The 19,580-nt window shown below is 42.1% G+C and overlaps 2 protein-coding genes across 3 annotated transcripts; one reads left to right on the top strand and one right to left on the bottom strand.

Annotated features, from left to right (window-relative positions):
- Positions 1–3,738: 3,738 nt before the first annotated feature.
- On the bottom strand, positions 3,739–8,433 carry metap1d (methionyl aminopeptidase type 1D (mitochondrial)). Its single transcript, XM_035169967.2, has 10 exons — positions 8,320–8,433; positions 7,170–7,318; positions 6,421–6,570; positions 6,193–6,341; positions 5,767–5,809; positions 5,494–5,657; positions 5,275–5,372; positions 4,999–5,046; positions 4,834–4,912; positions 3,739–4,438 (listed from the first exon to the last, which is right to left on the bottom strand). The coding sequence occupies exons 1-10, from the start codon at positions 8,357–8,359 to the stop codon at positions 4,354–4,356; spliced, it is 1,005 nt and encodes a 334-aa protein (XP_035025858.2). The 5' UTR covers positions 8,360–8,433; the 3' UTR covers positions 3,739–4,353.
- Positions 8,434–9,892: 1,459 nt separating this feature from the next.
- LOC118117605 (calcium-binding mitochondrial carrier protein Aralar1) lies at positions 9,893–19,399 on the top strand. Of its 2 annotated transcripts, XM_035169959.2 has the most exons (18): positions 9,893–9,998; positions 10,759–10,812; positions 12,044–12,189; positions 12,809–12,924; positions 13,286–13,425; positions 13,571–13,717; positions 14,504–14,642; positions 14,773–14,866; positions 14,982–15,066; positions 15,257–15,338; positions 15,455–15,613; positions 16,394–16,446; positions 16,752–16,832; positions 17,295–17,435; positions 17,550–17,688; positions 17,907–18,065; positions 18,173–18,263; positions 18,411–19,399. In XM_035169959.2, exons 1-18 carry the CDS (start codon positions 9,987–9,989, stop codon positions 18,622–18,624), a joined length of 2,052 nt encoding a protein of 683 aa, XP_035025850.1. In that variant the 5' UTR covers positions 9,893–9,986; the 3' UTR covers positions 18,625–19,399. The 2 variants fall into 2 exon arrangements, with proteins under 2 accessions (XP_035025850.1, XP_035025851.1); XM_035169960.2 differs by lacking the exons at positions 9,893–9,998; positions 10,759–10,812 and adding an exon at positions 11,317–11,916.
- The last annotated feature ends 181 nt before the right edge of the window (positions 19,400–19,580 follow it).

Raw genomic sequence — 19,580 nt, 5'->3', positions numbered from 1 at the left:
CAGTTTTTCTCAGGTCCAAACACACTGCGAGAGCTCAGTGTGCAGGGCTGTGAACTCCACTGTGTGTTTATGTGAATGTGTGACAGTGTGAGTCTGAATCTCAGACAACAGACACAGACAAACACCATTTATCTGAGACCTTTTATAGCTGCCTCCGGCGATACATACCCCCCACACACACACACAAAGTGCACCCTCGCTCTTATTGTGGCAATCTGCTTTGTTTGTTTAGACGCAGGAAGGGTGAGAGAGAGAGATGCACCCAGGAATCGGTGGATGCATGGAGAGCTTTGCTTATCTGTGACTTGACGGTGGCAGATCGCCCCACCAAAATATTTCCACTGTTGTAAAAACAGCAAAAGGAATGAAAGAGTCAAGAGGTTAGCGGAGAGAAAGGTTTTCCATCTTGTAAGTGTCAATCAAGAGGGAACCCTCCCCTGCGCCAGTCTGGTGACTCCAGTTTACAGATGCTCCACTCGCGCGCGCGCACACACACACACACACACACACACACACACACACACACACATTCAATGCATTCTTGCCAATTAACTGTAACTTGTGACACACATATAAGCCGTGACCTAATTATACTGCAAAACATGCCTCGCGTAAATGTGCTTAGACTCATTAAGGATTGATTCCAGTAATCAGTGTCATCTGTTCTGCAAATTTCATGGTATGAAAAAATGATCTGTTTGTCAAAAGATGAATCGAATCTCTCTCTCGACACGATCACATTTTCATGCTCTCGCTCTCTCTCAAGCTGCTGAGAGAGATGACGACGCCGTTCCTTAGCTTGGTCAGTTGATGTCCGTCCACCACTTGGGTCCAGACCAAAATATCTCAACAGCTACTGAATATATTGCCGCAAGGTTTCATACAGATATTCATGGTGCCCAGAGGATAAATCCTGTGGACTTTCGTGGTCTGGTGACTTCTCCCATAGCACTACAAGCAGTTAACCTGTAAAATATTTCAATATCTATTAGATTTAAGTATTTTTTACACACATTGATGGTTCCCTGAGGGGTTAATCTTAGTAACGTTGGGCATCCCATTTCCCTTCTGTGCACCATGATGATGGATGTGTTTGAAGTGTCTGGCACAGATGTTCATGCCTCTCTCTCCCTATCCACACAATGTAGAATGGAGAAACTCTATCCGCCAAGGAGGTTATGTTTTCATCTGCGTTTCTTTGTTTATTACTTAACAGGATTACCAAAAAAAACTACCAGGAGTATTACCATGAAACTTGGTGGAAGGATGTGGTATGGGCCAGGAAAGAACCCATTACATTTTGGAATCAGGGTGCAGATACAAGAATTAGTTTTCAACATTTTTGTAAATTTCTCAAGCCTTTCTCAAGAGATGCCTGTGTGTTTACTCTCTCTCCATCGGCCTGTAGCCACACGTCCTGTTAAAGTGAACGCTCCGTTTCAGGTAACAAGATGTTCTGTGTTGGCCTTCAGGGGTTTGGACACAGAGGGTTACTCTGGTTCAGAACATGCCATCTGTGCTTGTGTGTGTGTGAGAGACAGATCTGCTTCCACAAGTCTGTAAAGGATGCATCACTTTGTTCGAGTCATAACTCCTCAGGTAGCCTAGGAACCGGGAATTCCTGTGGTCCTCCTCAGTCAAGTCCCAGGTATGTGTGATATATCACAGTTTCCTTAGCACACACACACTCACACACACACACGCACGCACACAGATCTACACACCTGGAACGCAAAAATGTTGGAGAAACATAACGTATTAATCTGCGAGTTATGTTTTTGTCTGCACTTGTTGCGTTTGTTGGTGAGCAGAATTATGCGAAAGCTAGAGGACGGATTACCACGTTGGTTGAGGGATGTGGGAGAAGGGAACTATGAGAGGAGCGGAGCAGCGAATGAGTCCCAACATGCAGGAAAAGAATGACATGCATAGAGAGGGAATTCAACAATTCAACAATTCAGCACCTCACCCCGCCACTCCCAGCTCCTCCCTGCTCCTCCCTAAAATCCTACCCTCTAACCCACCTCCACTCCCCCCCAAATATCTGCCCTCTGCTCTACACCTTCACTTTCTCTCCGCCCTCTTCATAAACCTCATATATCTTTCCTTCCAATTTTTTGGGTCGTGTTTGAATTTGAATTGCTCGTGTGCAGGCCCGTTAGGACTGGGTTACATCTATAGTCAGATTTCCAACACAAATTGCAAGAGCAGTAACGCTTTTACAAAAAAAATCTACAAGTGCTGTTCAGTTCAATATCTTTGTGCCTGCTCATTATTTGTCATGCATCAAACAACCTTTATGACTTGTGAATCATTTCCTGGCTGGTCATTATCAGATTGTAGATTAGCTGGCTCACCTTTATTCGTCAAATCCTTCCTGCCTCACCCACAAACTAGCACTGACACGAAACACACATGCGCGCACACACACACACACACACACACAAGCTTAGACTCATGCTTACACTCAAGAGTACATTGGCAGGAAGTGAAAACACACCCTGTAGCAGGCTGGAATCCAATTTTTCTCTGAAGCATCTTCACTTCCTTAGTCTTTGTAAAAAATATAAAAAATATCAAACATTACAGTGTCCTCACACCACTGTAGCCAGACTGACAGTTTGAGAACTTGATGAAGTTCTGTAGCAGAAGTGTTTAAATCAATCACATGCATATTCTGCACTCTGCAAACCAACTTCTATATAAATCCAAAGACCTGTAATTAGCACTTAAATGAAATGTGAGTTAAGCGCCTTGTTGATGTGGTCTCTTGTGCTAATTATAAGTTTTCTTTATTAAATCCTCCTGCAGACTAAAGACGGTAGAGAGGAATTGGAGAAACATCTGATGTTAGGCCTGGAATTTATAACCCTACGCAGCACTGTTGGTCTCGAGCTTCTACAGATTTTATTATAAACTTGTTTGTTTTTAAAAAATTGTTTTAATGGGATTGAACCAATATTTCAAAGTAAGATGTCACATGGTCCTGTTAGTGGATTTTCAGCAGCCATTACTTACTCTCAGTTTAGATTAATCTAACAAGAGGCCTTGACATCAAGTGACAGACTTGAACATGCTAAGATTTACAGTTCCCCTCCTCTCTCCTCATGATTGTGGAGCACAAACTAATTGTTTATGGTCAGATGCAGCTTCCTCCTATTCGTTCCACCAGAGGGAATGAATGTGACAGTATGGAGGTTCAATTTTATAAAGCATATGCTGCCATCTACTGGTTTATATATGACTTACAGTGTGTAATTTGACTGAGAGACATGGTTCCACTATCCTAATCAAAATGTGTATTAGATATCAATTAGAGTTTGCATCACATTGTTTTGAAGGCTGCACAAAATGTCTTAAAACCCCATGAACCTAATCTCTGCTGACTTTGTTTTCAGGGCAGCAGCTACCAATGAGGAATCTGAAGTCACGCCTTCTGTAATATTCTTGGGTATTTTAAGGGATTCATGGTGTACAGTAGAAGTATTATTACACAGAGTATACTAATATAAAGAATTGGAATCTTAAGTTACACAACTATTACACCTGAGCCTTTTTCGGTATGAACCAAGAATTATATACGCGAGGCTAAATGTGATCAAATCTGATTGTGATGAGGCAAAAACGTAAATCATATAAAATTGTATTCTGTAAGAAAAATAAGTTGCAGTGTAGAAAGAGCATTTTAATTTGTACAGACAATTTAATTGAATGGTAACATGAACAAATGACAAGTGGTCTTATTTTAGTGATTTTATTTTAAAACCAGTGTTATTTCTATAGTTTTTCTTGATAGCAAGCTAAATACTCATGGCCTCCATGTTTCCTGGGCAAGACCCTGCTGATGTGAATTTAACCCTTTAACAGTTACAGTACAAGTGCTCCTTGATTGTCAAAGGTCACATTAAACTATCATGGGATCTACTGAACTGTCACAAAGGATTGAACACATCCCAGTGCTGGTCTAAAACAGAAAGACCTCGACCAAGTCCTGAAGGGCCAACAAAAGAGAGGATGGGGATCTCTTATACTGAACATGTAAACACTCAGACATGCAGAAATGTCAACTTGAGTCATTGAATGTAGCAACAGACAATTGATTTCTGTTTGTGCTCCAATCAAGATTGAAGTTTTACATGTTAGTCTAAATGAATACATAAATACTGTGTGTACTGTGATACTGTATGTAATCCCCAGTTAATAATAACTTAATTTTAACTTAAACACCATAGAGAAGGTGTGGGAGTGGTTTTAAATATGTCCAGGTGAAGCACCGTTCAGGTTCTTGTAACTGTGATTCTACCAAATGTTTCTAGCAGCCAATCTCAAGGTCAGCAGTTTGATTCCTTTAGGTCATAGGTTGCTTTCTTCCGGCAGTTTGGTGAGAATATCCACCCCGTCAGATGTGATGACCACCGTGTGTTCGAACTGAGCCGACCTGCATGAACGTCAACGTGAAAAGACGCACATCATTCAAAAGGAAAAATTTGAAAAAATGCTACTACAGTTATTGTCATTTTTAGACATTTTGAAAATGAGAAGATTAATGCTACTCTCCTGCCAGTGTATGTTACTATGGATCTGGTGATTAAAAGCAAAAAGATTAGCTTAGCATAAAGACTAGAATCAGCTCGCCTGGATCTCTCACAGTCGAAAAACAAGTTAACAAGCACTTCTAAAGTTCACTAATTCATGAACTGTATCTCATTTGGTTAAAATCCAAACACATAGACAATGACAAAAAAACAGTCATGTAAAAGTTCAGCTGGGATATTTTTTAGAAGGGCTCTGCTACACGATGACTACAGGCACACAGCCGAGACGTCTTTTTACCTTTTATCATCTGCAGACACTGCAGTCCACTTGTCCTTCAGGATTCTGAACTCTGAAGACCCCTCCATCAGTATGGGCTCTATAAATTAACATATGATATCAGCTCCACACTCACACACAGCAGCACCTGTATGTGCATATAAAGATGATAAAATTGTATCTCACCTATCGTGAAAGCCATCCCTTCATCCAGGGTCATGTCATTGTCATTAGCTAAAAATAAAGAATGAAAAAGAGCTTTAGGCAACATGTCCTTTATTTTAATATTAATTTCAGTTTTCAATATCACTGTCTCACAAATTAAAGATGTCTTGAGAGTCTCTTCTAAAAGTCATCTGGCTCACAAGTCAAACTATATCCTGGAATTAATTAGAGATTTACAGTTCAATAACAATTGACAAAAGAGTTTGTCTCATCGTCGGACCACAGACCCAAACTTACCGTGGTGCCAGATTTCAGGATGACAGTGAAAGTAGGAGCCTATTCCATGTCCAATGAAGTAAGGACACACTTGGAAGCCGTTGGTGCGAGCTATTTCACTGCCAGCCGTGCAAAAAATATCCGTTGTCAAAAAGAGAAAAATCAGTGTGATTATATTGTAAATATACATTTTAATGTGTGTATTAGTTTTTTGTATATTTTCTGTGTGCGTGTTTGTACCTAATAGTGTTTCCTATAACACAGAGCTGTGCACCCGGCTTGCAGGCAGCGATGGCCTCGTCTCGGCAAAGCCTGGCAGTTTCCACCAACCGCTGCCCAGCCTCATCCACCTGGCCAATTAAGAAGGTTTCTGACGTGTCACCATGGTAACCATCACAATACACCTGGCAGGAACAGGAAGAAGTCAGGGACAGGAACGGTGATTCTCTGACTGATCGTGTGTGTCTATGAGTTTGTTGGATTGTTTGTGTGTCTGTTAAGGCTTCCACTTACCGTCACATCAATGTTGATGATATCTCCATCTAGAAGTTGCCGGCTGCAGGACACATCCATTTAAAAAGATAACTGATGAATACAGAGAATCTTGCAGTTTTCATTATTTACCACAGTTGCTTTATAATAATCAATACTGGATCAAATACCGTCATCAAATATATACACGGTCAGAAATGTATAGACTGTATCTATATTTATCTGGGGGGGTTTTCCCCCAATAATGCACTCTGTTCCAAAATGATACAGATATGTTGTGGTAATAAGAAAAAAATATATATATATTTATGATGATACACAACCCAAATTTCTACATAAAATCCAACTTAAAACATAATTTCAATGTAGTAGGCAGAATCTTATATTGCAAGGAAATAAATTAAATCGATAAAAGTATGCAACGGCTGTGAGCATATGACCAGTTACCTGTCAGGTATCCCATGACAGACCACGTTGTTCACAGACGTACAGACAGACTTGGGGAAACCGCCGTATCTGAGAGGGGATGGGTAGGCGTTGTGTTTGATTGTCTCCTGGTGCACGATGAAGTCTATTTCATCTGTTGTCATGCCAACCTAGAAGCCACAGGTCATAATTGATTTTTTAATGGTACTTTTTAAGTACTAATACTCAGTGTGGTAGTTCGGTACTGACCTTCAAACTGCCTGCAGCGAGTAACAGTACATGTCTGGCGAGCTGACACGCTCGGGCCAGGCCACTGATTTGCTCTTGGTCTTTGATCTCTATGTAATCCGGCCACTCCGGGATCAGTCCAGTTCCGACATAGTCAGGTCGCACGATGTGCTGCAGTCCGGAAAGACAGGATATGAAGGGTCATACAGTTGTCCCAAGGTTCCATATAAAAATAGAGACCATAGAGACCAAACCATGTTAGAAAATGAGACATAGCAGAGTTTCTGTACGAAAGTGTTAATCAATTCAACTGCCTCTGTTTTGTTTAGTGAGGAGAATTTAGTTGATTCAGCTTCCACTGAGTAAATTAGTAAAGAAATGAAGAAATGAGTCACTCTGCAACAATTTAAAGTTTTCCTTCAACATTATAAGTATTGTTCTAATGGGAGAGATTTAACGTGAAGAGGGCCATTAATTGAAATCGAAATATCTATCCCGATGATGGTTTGTAATCACATCAGAATTTGATATGTGGTCATTTTAACCTCACTGCAAATCCTCTGAAAATGCTTCAGCCAAGTGATTTCAGATCTTAATGTACTGCTCCTTCCAAACCTTCTGCATCTCTACTGATGCTATTAATGGAGACGATGGACCCCTTCAAATGAAGAACATTTGAATGTAATCTGAGCATCGTTTCAAGCAGGGTTCCATCATAAGCAAGCTCCTCAATTAGTTCTGTGGCAAAAAGGGAACATTGGGTCCTGTACCTTGGGCACTGCATATGCAGGCCTGACAGTAGCTGGGCGAACTACATTGTGAGAGTTTTTCCACTTCCTCCAGAAGAAGCGGCGGTGTTGCAGACACAGTGGGGCTGAGGGAAGACCGCAACAAACTCTCTGCAGGAAACTGCCCAATCCTGGAGAAAAGGAAAGCAGCACAATAAAGAGTGCTCTCTCTGACAATACTCATCTGTTTAGAATAAATGGCAGAAAGAACTATTGACAACAATGTGTATTTTCTAAAATATTGTGTGAACTGTGTCACACAGTTCACAACCACAGATTTTTTTTTAAACAATTGCCTAAACATACAAGCTATGCTGCCACCAAGAACAGTTTAGATGAGAGTTAGCTGTCAGTAGCAGTATCATTGCAGCCGTATCATTGTGGTCACTATATGATTAATATGGGGTTATGGTAAAGGCTGGGTTTTCATCTGTGTGGAACTGACACTTGACACTTGATTAATAATAATTGGATAAATGATAAATGATTTCTTGTGATATTGGGTTTGGCTTCATGCACTTGCGCTCGAGAGGGTAACAGTAAAGGTATGTACAGTCATGTGCATCTATAGATATTGAATCGGACTGTGTAATATGTGTAAGAGTGTTGTGTGTGATGTGGGTAGGTAATATAAGCTCAGCTTTTTGTAAATATGGTATGCACAAACCTACTTTGCCAAATATCTATCTATCTATCACATATATCCAGTGATCACTTCATTAGACACATACATGTACAATCTAATAGAACAGTTCTAAGTCTGCTTGTATTGTGCCTATAATGTCCCACAGTATTGACACTATCATAGAAACGTTGCCTGACCTATGTTTCAGTATAGAGGTCATAGTTAGTGAGAGTTGTGAACTGAACTGCATCCCATTCATTATTATGTGTTTTTAATCACTCTGCGTCCTCGTGTATGTAAACGATGACACCTCAGTGTAACTTCTAGTATCTATCTGTACCGGAGTTAGCAAGAAACACCGCCGTCTGATGTGGAGATATCGGAGCTGCTGTCTTATGTTTCAATGTGTTTGTTGATCGAGCACATTGCTTTGACTTGGGCGGGGAGAGAAGCCACTAAACTTAGCTGCTGACTCGGGTATAAAAAGGATTTTAGCTCGGTTTCTACCTGATCTTGTGAACAGCGCTGTGGAGCAGTGCGCCGCCATGGGTTGTTATTGGAGGTCACATGGTACGGAAGTCACCACCTCCGGAAGTCACGTGACGCACGACTCAATGAACGAAGATCATAGACCGTCTATAAATAGGTGAAGATGCAGAGTTTAATCGGGTTTAATTCATATATATATATATGAGTTTAAACTTTGTTTTATAATGTGACATGTTTTATTTTGTCAAAACCACTGCAAGACAACATCAATGTATTTTTTTTAATCATAAACCTATTGATCCCTTTGGCATTTTCTGGCCATAAATGTAACTTTATGTTTATCAAACCTAATTTTGTAATTTTCTTTAAAGACGTTGATGAACAATATAGATCTGATTTCTAAATGTTACAACAAAAAGGATTATTAAAACCCACAACATTTGTATGTGTATGAAGTAAAACATTAAATAAAAAATATATATATCAAGGTAAGAACAGTATTATTGTGTTTACTATGGGTGTGCACACACATCTTACCAGTAGTCATGTGCAACACACCCATATTTGAAGTCTACTTCTGTTTTAATGTTTTAATGTTGTATTTTATGTTTTTATGTTTTTATTTTGTATGATTTGTTGCATTCTTTTTGCACTTTGGTCGAAACATCATCTCACTCAGTCATATACTTTGTATGAGGATGAATGACAATAAAAGTTAACATAAACTTGTATTCTTGACTCTACAGTTATGAAATAATGTGAAAAAATATACGGAGTGAGTGTTGATTACACAAAGCAAGGTGGTCATCCATCATGTTGTCAACTGTAGGGAGAAATGTATGGGCAGCCTATTGGAGGTCTCCAACACCTATTTATAGAACATTATCTCTTACGGATGATTGTTAAACAATTACGTAACCGCAGTGCAATAGGGGGAGATACTGTAGTAGGTCACTGCTTTATCACTAAAAACAAATACAATCGAACATGTCAACCTCACCAAGGTCACTGAGATAAGTGCCCATCGTAAATAAAGCAGAAAAAAGTGAAAACATTCCTGAGCACAGTCTGTTGCTACATCTCCTGGATGCTGAAACAAGATACAATGAAAAGATGCTATAAATCCCATAGAGAACAATAGGCCTTTTTCACATAGGACATTTTACCATAGTGGCAAAACTACACTATTACTGATGGCTTTGTTCATTCTCATTAATGATTAATAAGTCGTAATAAATATTAGTGAATATCATATAGTTTTAAATATGATGATGTGGTCCAGGTCAGAAATTATCAATGAAAGTCAGAATGGGATTTAAACCGCCACACTCTCTGTATGCCTTTCCTTCCTGCTTTGTTTTTTTATCTCTATCGTTTTTACAGCCTTCTCCAAATCATCCCCACTGACTTCTGCTTCAGGCAACATTTTAGGCCCCCACTCATCTTTCATTCATATTTGAAATTCATATTATTATTATTATTAGTAGTAGTAGTAGTGGTAGTAGTATTATAGAAGCTGCTTCCATACGAAAGCGTGTGAATCTAAGTCACATCATTGCATTCTCGTACATCCTCTACAGTGTGTGTATGTGTGTGAGTGTGTGTGCGTGCTTGCGTGCGTGCGGACCTGCTGCAGCTGCTGTGAACGCGCTCTGCGCCTGCACTGTGCGTGACGTCAAACCAGCATGGCGGTCAAGGTGACTTCGGCATCGCTCCCTCAGCGGTGTTTCAACCTCTGCTTTTTCATACTTTCATGTCTTGTGTCGCTTTTTCCTCCGTCGGAACGATGGACGCTGCTGTGTGAACCGGGGGCCGGGGGCCGGGGTCGTGTCGGCAGCGGTGAACCCAGAGAGGCTCTAGCATCCCCGGTGCTAGCCGCCGCCGCCCCGCGGTAGCTCTCTGGCCTTGAGACATCCACAACCTCGGGAGTTAGCGGCGCGATGCTAGGCGGCTACCGCACCTAGACCCACCGCGATAAGGACGCTCACCTCAACTGAACTCGCGTCTTTTCACCGCCGCCGCCGTTTCCTCGGTCGTCGTCTCGCAAGTTTCCATTTTAAAGCGTTGACGTGTCCTGACAGCAGCGGTGTGTGTGTGTGTCCTCGTCCTGTGACAGCGGCTCTTGCTAGCTGGCTACACAGTTGCCAGTGGGAGCTTGTGGACACTCGTTCACTAACATTACGGGTCAGTTCTTTAAGGAACTGAATCGTGATGTTTGTGCACCAGGGCGCAGTCGTTCGTCCTTCGTGTGCGTGTATTTCATGTCGGGTTGCTTCCCCTTCCCCGCAGTGGACGTGTCAAGGAGACATTCACCCAACCTCTGCCTCTTGTTTTGCTCCAGTTCGCCGCAGAAAACGAGCTTTAACCGGCAGCTTCTTTCGTCTGAACACACAAACATTCGCTTTCACTTTGTCCCACAGTGTCCTGATTTTTTGTTGTTGTATTGTGTTGTTTTAGGTGCAATCTACTAAACGTGGGGACCCGAGTGAGCTGAAATCAATCTTCCAGAGGGTAAGATGGGACACAAATCTGTGTTTAATCCCTCTCTCCGTGTCGGGCTATGTTTACCTCGCATATATGTCTTCACGTCTCTACATGTCCCGTATTTGTGGAACAGCCACATCTGTACAAAACATCTGGTCCCAAGACTTCACTCGGAGAAGGATCTTGTGGGATTGTGTCATGGGGTTTAAATTAAAGCATTAGCCACAGTTAGAGGTCCAGCACAGACTGATGGAGTTACATTAACCTCACAGTCAACCGGAGGTGAAGAGGTTTTTCAGTTGTTCCCTTTTTTCTTTCTAATACAAGTTGAAGTTTATACACAATTGTGGGTCCGATGTGTCAAGTCAGCTGTTTTGAACGCAGTGGTTGTTTTGTCATGACTCGCTGAGGTTGAAATGGGGCTGTCAGAGAATGTCAGTGCAGCTTAGACCTCTAATCTGAAGGCCCAGTGCTCAGGGACAGTGTGTCAGGTTTCGCTCCAGCACAGCACCAGCAAGGACGTGCTTGCTCTTGCACCTGAAGGATCAGGGATCACCCTGTCACTCTGGTGTGTAGACAACTGTGCGGTCGCAGTGAAGCTTACTGCATGACCGTGAAGTGTCATGTGTAACTGCCATAAGAGGAGTGTTGGTTAATCTTCACCTTTCTCCGAATGTCCTCTGCGTTGCGAGGGAGTGACCAGCCTGCATGGTGTAGTGTGGGCCAGCAGTTGTCGGTCAGCTGCTAAACACACACAGGTTAAATTGCTTTTACCAAAACATTGGCACACGTGTGCCTGCTCGTGCACGTAACGCCACAACTGTGAGATCGATGACCTTGATTTTTCCGGTTGCAGCATGAATCACCAGCCCAGTGAGGGAAAAGACCAATGACAGTCCCAAACCTCGAAATAATGATGTTTATAGCCAAGACATTTTGACACAAAAGCTAATAACTTGACAGTAATTATCAAGTGTATGAATTGAAACTTGCACATTAATGTTTGTGTAATGTTCACAGCCTGTCACACCAGCTTTAAACAAGTAACAAAGAGCCTTCAGTATACAGAGAACTGCTGACCTCACTCAAACCCATGTTCTCTACACAGGCCTCTGAACCAGCTCGGACGCTGTGAGGGTTAACTAAGCTATCGTCAAATCATGCTTTTGAGATGGATTAACTCTTGGTCATGTTAGCGTTAGCATCAGTGAAGTGTCATGTATCCATGTTAATGTTCTTTTTCTGTCTCTCCCCTCAGTATGCCAGTGTCGCGGACAATGAGGGGGAGAGGTTCATGACCCCGGGAGACTTTGTCCAGAGATATCTAGGACTACACACACAGATCCACCACAACCCCAAAACTGTGCAGCTCATCGCTGCAGTGGCTGACACCACAAAGGACGGGTGCGTACACACACACACACACACACACACACACACACACACACACACACACACACACACACACACACACACACACACACACACACACACACACACACACACACACACACACACACACACACACACACACACACACACACACACACACACACACACACACACACACACACACACACACACACACACACACACACACACACGGCTCATCAACACCAATTTACACTTTATTGAGCCATATCTGATTAGTATTTACCATTATCAGCCCTTGGAGATAAGATAAAACTCCCATTGAGTCCTATTCTCCTGACTGTTATTTCATTCATGCACAGAACCCTCAGTGAAAAGTAGACGTTTTATTCAGAAATTACACAGTTTTTATAAATCAGATGTAGGTAATCTTATTTGCTGTCTGGCCTTTCAGTTCACACACAAACGTTTAATAACGGTTTGCATTTTGTACTGTTGTAAATGTTTCAGTCTTTTGTGAGTTCAGTGAACTGGTTTCTCAACCAACCCTGTTTTACCTGATCTTGGCTTCTTTCCAGGTTCTGTGGTGTGTTTGTGTTAAACCATGTTTCTTTTTCTTCCTCCCGTCTCGTGCACCGCCCCCTACCGGCAGGCTGATCTCATTCCAGGAGTTTCTTGCTTTTGAGTCGGTGTTGTGTGCGCCTGACGCTCTCTTCATCGTAGCCTACCAGCTGTTTGACAAGAATGGATCTGGATCTGTTTCCTTCGGTATGAGCCGTGGCTTTTTATGGGTTTTTGCACAACCTTTGATTTGCTGTTGATGTCAGTGAGCACATGAAAAGGACAGTTTAATTATAGCACTGTATTTTGGGTTAAATATGTTTGCAGCGCCCTTTTTCTATTTCCTGCAGTGCAGTGTGAGGAATGAATTTCCTAATGTGACATTGTGAACCAGATTACTCCTCAGTCTAAGTCATAGACTTATATAATCACTCTCATGCACTGGGTCTACTTACTTTCTTATGTCACTCACAAAGCCTCAGGGCATTAAAATGATTTAACACAATTATTGTATAAGAAATTTGTCTTGAAAATTAATTATTCTTTTGAACGTGTATTTTTGCTGCAGAAAATGTACGTGACATTTTCAGCCAGACCACCGTGCACCACCATATTCCCTTCAACTGGGAATGTGAGTTTATCCGTCTGCACTTTGGGCACGACCGCAAGAAATTCCTCAGCTACCTTGAGTTCACCCAGTTCCTGCAGGTACACACACACACACACACACACACACCCCAATCAGTATTGCCGCACTCTCTTCCTCTTTCACTTGGTCTCTCTTTCTCACACACTGAATGTTACTTTGACTTTATTTTTACACCCAAGTCCTGTGGTGTCATATTTTGTTTAGGAGCTACAGTTGGAGCATGCACGCCAGGCATTTGCCCAGAAGGACAAAGGGAAGAATGGCGTCATCTCTTCCATGGACTTCAGTGACATTATGGCCACCATCAGACACCACGTGCTCACACCCTTTGTGGAGGAGAACCTTGTCTCAGTGAGTGTTTGTGTCAGTGAGCGGCTTACTGACAGTTTTTGTAATGTCACACTATGGCCACAGTGAATATCCATCTTTGATTGACAGGAGTGTTTTCGGTGGGCTACAGTATCTCCCATATTTTTTTTAGCAAATTTATGTTTTTAATCAAAGGTTAACGGGGACAAAAATTATTTCCCTCTAATATGAAAAACAATCCTTGTGTTTTGATCACTGACAAGTAGAAGAATAATCCACTCTGATATGTTGGGTTATAAAAATGTTCACACTCAGTTAAGGTAAATCCTCCGACACTTCCTATTTGGGGTTCTAAGCCCTAAAGGACAATACTATATATTTTTAAAGTGATGCATCTATAATTTCAGTGTTTCTTTAAGCTTTGCTCAGGGCTCAGTGTCCAGTGCTCTTCTGTGTTTCCATTATTCCGTGACAGTATTATCTCTTATCTTATCTAGGATTATTGTCATATTAAGGTAAAGATCCTGCAGAGATTTGCTCAGTAGGAATAAGCTTGTGTCGTTGATTTATTCAATTCAATCTTTAGTGTCAAGAGATAAATTATGAAGGACCAAGATCAGGCAACAATCAAAAATATCTCAGTACAATAGGGGAGTTAAAATTATGGAGTGAAGTTTCTCCTTAGCCATTGCAATACAGGAAAGAAATTAAAGTAATTTTTGAATTGATGATATTTGCAACTGCACATCTTTGCTTTCTCGTTTGGGGATTAAATAATAAAACCTTTTGTGTAAAGTACCTGATGTTTTACTTTCCTTCTCCTACCAGGCCGCAGGTGGAAGCACCTCTCACATGGTCAGCTTTTCATACTTCAATGCCTTCAACTCCCTCCTGAACAACATGGAGCTGATCCGTAAAATTTACAGCACTCTGGCTGGCACGCGGAAGGACACGCTCGCGACCAAAGGTGCACACATCGTTATGTTACAGGGATTTTGTGTCTTTGCTTTTCAGCTGATATGTTCTCATGGGTGTCAGGAATATTCATGTTATTCATGTGGAGGGTAATTTCCTCTCATCTCCCTTTCTCCCTGCAGAAGAGTTTGTTCATGCTGCCAACAAGTTTGGCCAAGTCACTCCCATGGAAATTGACATTCTGTACCAGTTGTCAGGCCTGCACTCCCCCTCTGGGTAAATGTTTACTGATCAGTTTTAACAGATATTTACTGTTCACTGCATGCTACATGCAAACATGTCAGTAATGTCAGTAATGTTAATAACAGGGGAATAAATAACTGTGTCTCAGGCGCCTGAACCTCGCTGACATTGAGAGGATAACTCCATTAGAGGAAGGATGTCTGCCACACCACCTGGTTGAAAGTCAGAAACAGGTAGGATGCTTGTAACTCCTGATTCATAATTATGTTACTGTCTCTTAAATGTCCTTAAAAAGCTGATCTATTGGCTCTTTATGACACGTTCTTTTATTCACATCCCAAATGCAGGATTCCGTCTCGTCTTACCATCGTCTGAATTATGTATAATTGCATTGTGTTCTCTTGTTCTTTTGTATTTCATCAGACCCATGGGGACGGCTCCAGGCCTGTATATCTTCAGGTTGCAGAGTCAGCCTACAGGTTCACTCTGGGCGCCATCGCTGGAGGTGAGTTGCACCATGAGCTTGAGACAAGCCACTGTCTGATGAGCACACAGCAGCATCCAGTATGTGAATTTTGATGAATTACATTTAGTCTGAGTTGTGTGTGTGTTTCTGCATAGCCACGGGAGCGACGGCGGTGTACCCCATCGACTTGGTGAAGACTCGTATGCAGAACCAGAGGTCCACAGGATCCTTTGTCGGGGAGCTGATGTACAAGAACAGCTTTGACTGCGCTAAGAAGGTGCTCCGCTACGAGGGTTTCTTTGGCTTCTACAGAGGTAGGACATGTTAGGAGACTGCACTTGTGTTATTCACACCACCAGTTATTGGGTTTTTAGGCTCCTGTCTTTTATTTATTCCTTCAGCTCAGCTGTGTATCGTTTTTCTAAACATTTGAGTTAATATTCCTCGCCATTTCATTCAATTCTTAAACACATATCAGCTGAAAAAGCCTTTATCATTATATTTTTAATTGTATGGCGTGTCCCTGTTGTAAACTATACATTTTCTCAGCTAAAGCATTTTTTCAGGTGCTTGGCTCCTTTTTACCACCGATGCACACTTCAAATATGAGCCAAATATATGATGCTGTGTATTTTAACATTAATATTTGTTTTGTTTGTTGTGGAAGTGATGCAGTGCCTTTCTTTGTCTAATAATTGCAGCATTTTGTTTCTGCATTACGCAAAAATATTATTCTATCACAATAGCTTGTATTTTTCTATAGCCGCAAATGTTCAGAGGAAGTGAGTGACACAAATCTCTTAAAAACAGAGAACAGAAGAGCTCTGCTAGTGACAGAAATCATCTCTAAAGATGATTCTATCAGCCTCAGTGAATTGGGTCGAGTAACTAGAGGACTGTGAGACAGCAAATGAGTCTCTTGGCTCCCAGGTCATGGTGTCAAACTCTCCTCCTCGCACACAGTCCTGTTTTTGACATCGTCTGACATTCCATGTTATCATTTCCTTTCGATTGCGCATTTCTTGTTCCTGTCTGTTCAGTATTTCCATTGAAATGAGATTCTCATGTCACCTGTTCCCCTCGATGCCCCACAGGTCTGGTCCCTCAGCTTATAGGTGTGGCACCTGAGAAGGCCATCAAACTCACTGTGAGTACAACCCTGCACAATAATGATCCCCCTCCACTCACTTTGCATACACACTTGCTATGTTACGTCAGTTTTAATTATAGCACTTTTTACAAAAATGTTTTCTGTTCGTCTCATCTGTACATTTATGCTTCTTTTATTTCTGTAAAGCACATTGAATGACCTGTGTATGATAATGCTGTATACAAATTGATTTGCCTTGAATCATTAGAATTGTATTATTATGAAAGTCATTGCAAATTTACAGAAGCCAAAATGAACCTCAAGTCTTTGGTCTGATGCTTGTTTTGGTTTGTGTCTCACAGGTGAATGACTTTGTAAGAGACAAGTTCACTGACAAAAGCAACGGCATTGCTTTCGTGGCTGAGGTCCTGGCAGGTGGCTGTGTAAGTACCAGGCTCCACACTGTTTTTGTTTGTAAATGCATAAATTAACCGTAGATGAGATAAAAATGTAACTTTGTGTGTCGTAACTTGTGCATGAAACCTCCACGTGTTTTATTAACTTGCTTGCAGAGTTCCAAATAATGTCACTAACATCGGACTGAAATATTAAACTGTTCCCAGAGTGATGGTCTCACTGTCAATGCAAAATGTTTTTTGTTTCTTGTTTTTGTTTTCGATAGCGTTGTTCATCCTTACACACATTGGCCCAGCACTGCTTACCATCCGAGGAAATGGAAAAGTAAATGAGTGATCAGGATTTTAATTTTGTACTTTTGATACTTGTCTTGAGCAAGACTTGACTCCCATACCTCAGCTGCGTATATGTGACATGCAGGAGAAGTGATGTGCGTCGTTTTTTTAATGAAGTCGGTGAATAAGCTGCTCTTCTCCTCGTGTTTTCAGGCTGGAGGCTCTCAGGTGATCTTTACCAACCCTCTGGAGATCGTGAAGATTCGCCTGCAGGTGGCAGGTGAGATCACCACCGGACCTCGAGTCAGTGCACTCAGCGTGGTCCGTGACCTTGGGTTCTTCGGCCTTTACAAGGTACTGGACCCTGCTTTAATTCACTGCGTGTTGATGTACACTCTTCTCTTCGCCTCAGTCTTTCAGTCTTACACAGTCCACTACATATGTCTTTTATTTTGTTCGTGTGTCCAGGGTGCTAAAGCGTGTTTCCTGAGAGACATCCCGTTCTCAGCCATCTACTTCCCCGCGTACGCACACCTCAAGTCCATGTTCGCCGATGACCAGGGCAGGCTGGGGGCTCTGCAGCTTCTCACAGCCGGAGCGATTGCAGGTAATTTTAGATTGTGACCCAGAACAGAAGCCGTCACTGAGAACGTGATCCAGTGAATCATCGGCATCTAATCTTGTCAAATACTGCATGAAAAAGTCAGTTGAAACCCCAGCTGCTAGCAGAAACAAGAAATGCTAATCAACAAGCTATCGCTTTTACGTGACAAAGGTTTGAAGACGTAGCATCTCATCCTTTTCCTTTTTAACTTCATTTCCCAGGTATCCCTGCTGCCTCCCTTGTGACGCCCGCTGACGTTGTCAAGACCCGTCTGCAAGTGGCAGCCAGGGCAGGACAGACGTCTTACTCCGGAGTCATCGACTGCTTCACGAAGATCATGAAAGAGGAGGGTTTCAGGGCATTGTGGAAGGGAGCTGGAGGTGTGTGTCTGTTTGTGTGTTCTCCTGCAGGCAGTAACACAATGTATCTCAGAATATTGTTGCATTGAAACCACGCTGACTTGTGTGTCTGCTTTCCTCTTGTCCAGCTCGTATGTGCCGGTCCTCTCCTCAGTTTGGTGTGACTCTGGTGACTTATGAGCTTTTGCAGCGGTGGTTCTATGTCGACTTCGGAGGACAGTAAGTTGATACACAGACAGGAAATATTACTCTCAAATTTTAACTGCCGTTTTGTTTCTTTTTAAATTTGCTGAAAAAAAACTTAAATTTTTATATCATTTATTTATAAATGCTTAAAGTCATATTGTCCTCCTCTCCTCCCCGCAGTCGTCCGGCAGGATCTGAGCCCACACCCAAGTCTCGCATCTCCGAGCTTCCTCCCATCAACGCAGACCACGTCGGAGGCTACCGCCTGGCTGCAGCCACCTTCGCAGGGGTGGAGAACAAATTTGGCCTCCACCTCCCCAAGTTCAAGTCCTCCGGCGTGGTGTCCATACATCACCCAGAGCCCGTCGCTGCCACGCCAGCTCAGGCCCCATAGAGGCCCCAGCATCTCCATATCATTCTGCTATTTCTCTCCTCCTCTACCAGGAGCCAGAAACTTAGATACACAAACAAAACAAACAACAGTTAACAGGCACTCCCCAAATAGGGGCCATAAAGTTAGGAAAAAACAACAGCAGCCCGTCTACTCTCTCCAGGGTGAAGGTGTGATCCACTGGTCCCACAGTCGCCAGTTATAGAGGCAGACAGACGGGACCAGAGCGCTGACTGTGTTGTATCTTGAGTGCCTGCTCGCTCCTGGCCTCTTCATCCTTTGTGTTCCTTCTCTCCAGCATTTGTATAAAATTGACTCTTGCACTCCTCTCTCTCTCATGAGTAGCTGATATGATTTATATTTTGTTTTCTGTCTCATACTCAGTTTGAGTAGCGCTTCTCATTTTGGACAGCGGGCATAGAAGTGATTAGATTGGTCGGCACGGTGTTTGGGCGTCGCTCTCGATCCAGTCCTCACACAGGAGGTTACGTACTGTACATATTGTATAACTGCAACAAAGATAATGTTACGAGACAGAGCTCCAGTCGTAACATTCAGTTGGAATCATTATACAGTAACTGTAATGTTAATGGCAACGTGGGGCCTTTGGTCCTGGTCTCTTGAGAATCGCTCTTACTGATGTACAAAGGTTTTCCGATTGTGTTTTCTTGGCGAAACAAGAATGGCGAGCAGAGAAATAGGAATTAATAAATTAAATGTATCTCAATTCAGTCATTGTATTTTATTGAAATAAATCATCCATATGGGTTTAATTTTACCGCTAAGTCTCGAGTTTTATTCCAATGGAAAAGTGAATCATCTGTAACAGGGAAGAACACGGTACAATTATTCTCTGCAGAATACTGACAATTCTGTCTTGTTGTAACAAACATGGTGGCTACGGTGCAATTTTCTCATTTTATATATTGAAGCAAAATTAGTTTTTCCAGCCTGGTGAC

Source organism: Hippoglossus stenolepis, chromosome 11, assembly GCF_022539355.2.
Source record: "Hippoglossus stenolepis isolate QCI-W04-F060 chromosome 11, HSTE1.2, whole genome shotgun sequence".
Taxonomy (NCBI): Eukaryota; Metazoa; Chordata; class Actinopteri; order Pleuronectiformes; family Pleuronectidae; genus Hippoglossus; species Hippoglossus stenolepis.
This window is presented reverse-complemented; position numbering and strand designations above follow the sequence as displayed.

What these genes read in the sequence shown, in the direction of transcription:
- metap1d (XM_035169967.2), bottom strand. Translation starts at nt 8,359, where the DNA reads ATGGCGGCGCACTGCTCCACAGCGCTGTTCACAAGATCAG. An exon ending in AGCGCTGTTCACAAGATCAG is followed by an intron (nt 7,319 to 8,319) that starts GTAGAAACCGAG and finishes CCTTTTCTCCAG; the next exon opens with GATTGGGCAGTTTCCTGCAG. An exon ending in TCGCTGCAGGCAGTTTGAAG is followed by an intron (nt 6,342 to 6,420) that starts GTCAGTACCGAA and finishes TGTGGCTTCTAG; the next exon opens with GTTGGCATGACAACAGATGA.
- LOC118117605 (XM_035169959.2), top strand. An exon ending in AGAAGGCCATCAAACTCACT is followed by an intron (nt 16,447 to 16,751) that starts GTGAGTACAACC and finishes TGTGTCTCACAG; the next exon opens with GTGAATGACTTTGTAAGAGA. An exon ending in AGGTCCTGGCAGGTGGCTGT is followed by an intron (nt 16,833 to 17,294) that starts GTAAGTACCAGG and finishes TCGTGTTTTCAG; the next exon opens with GCTGGAGGCTCTCAGGTGAT.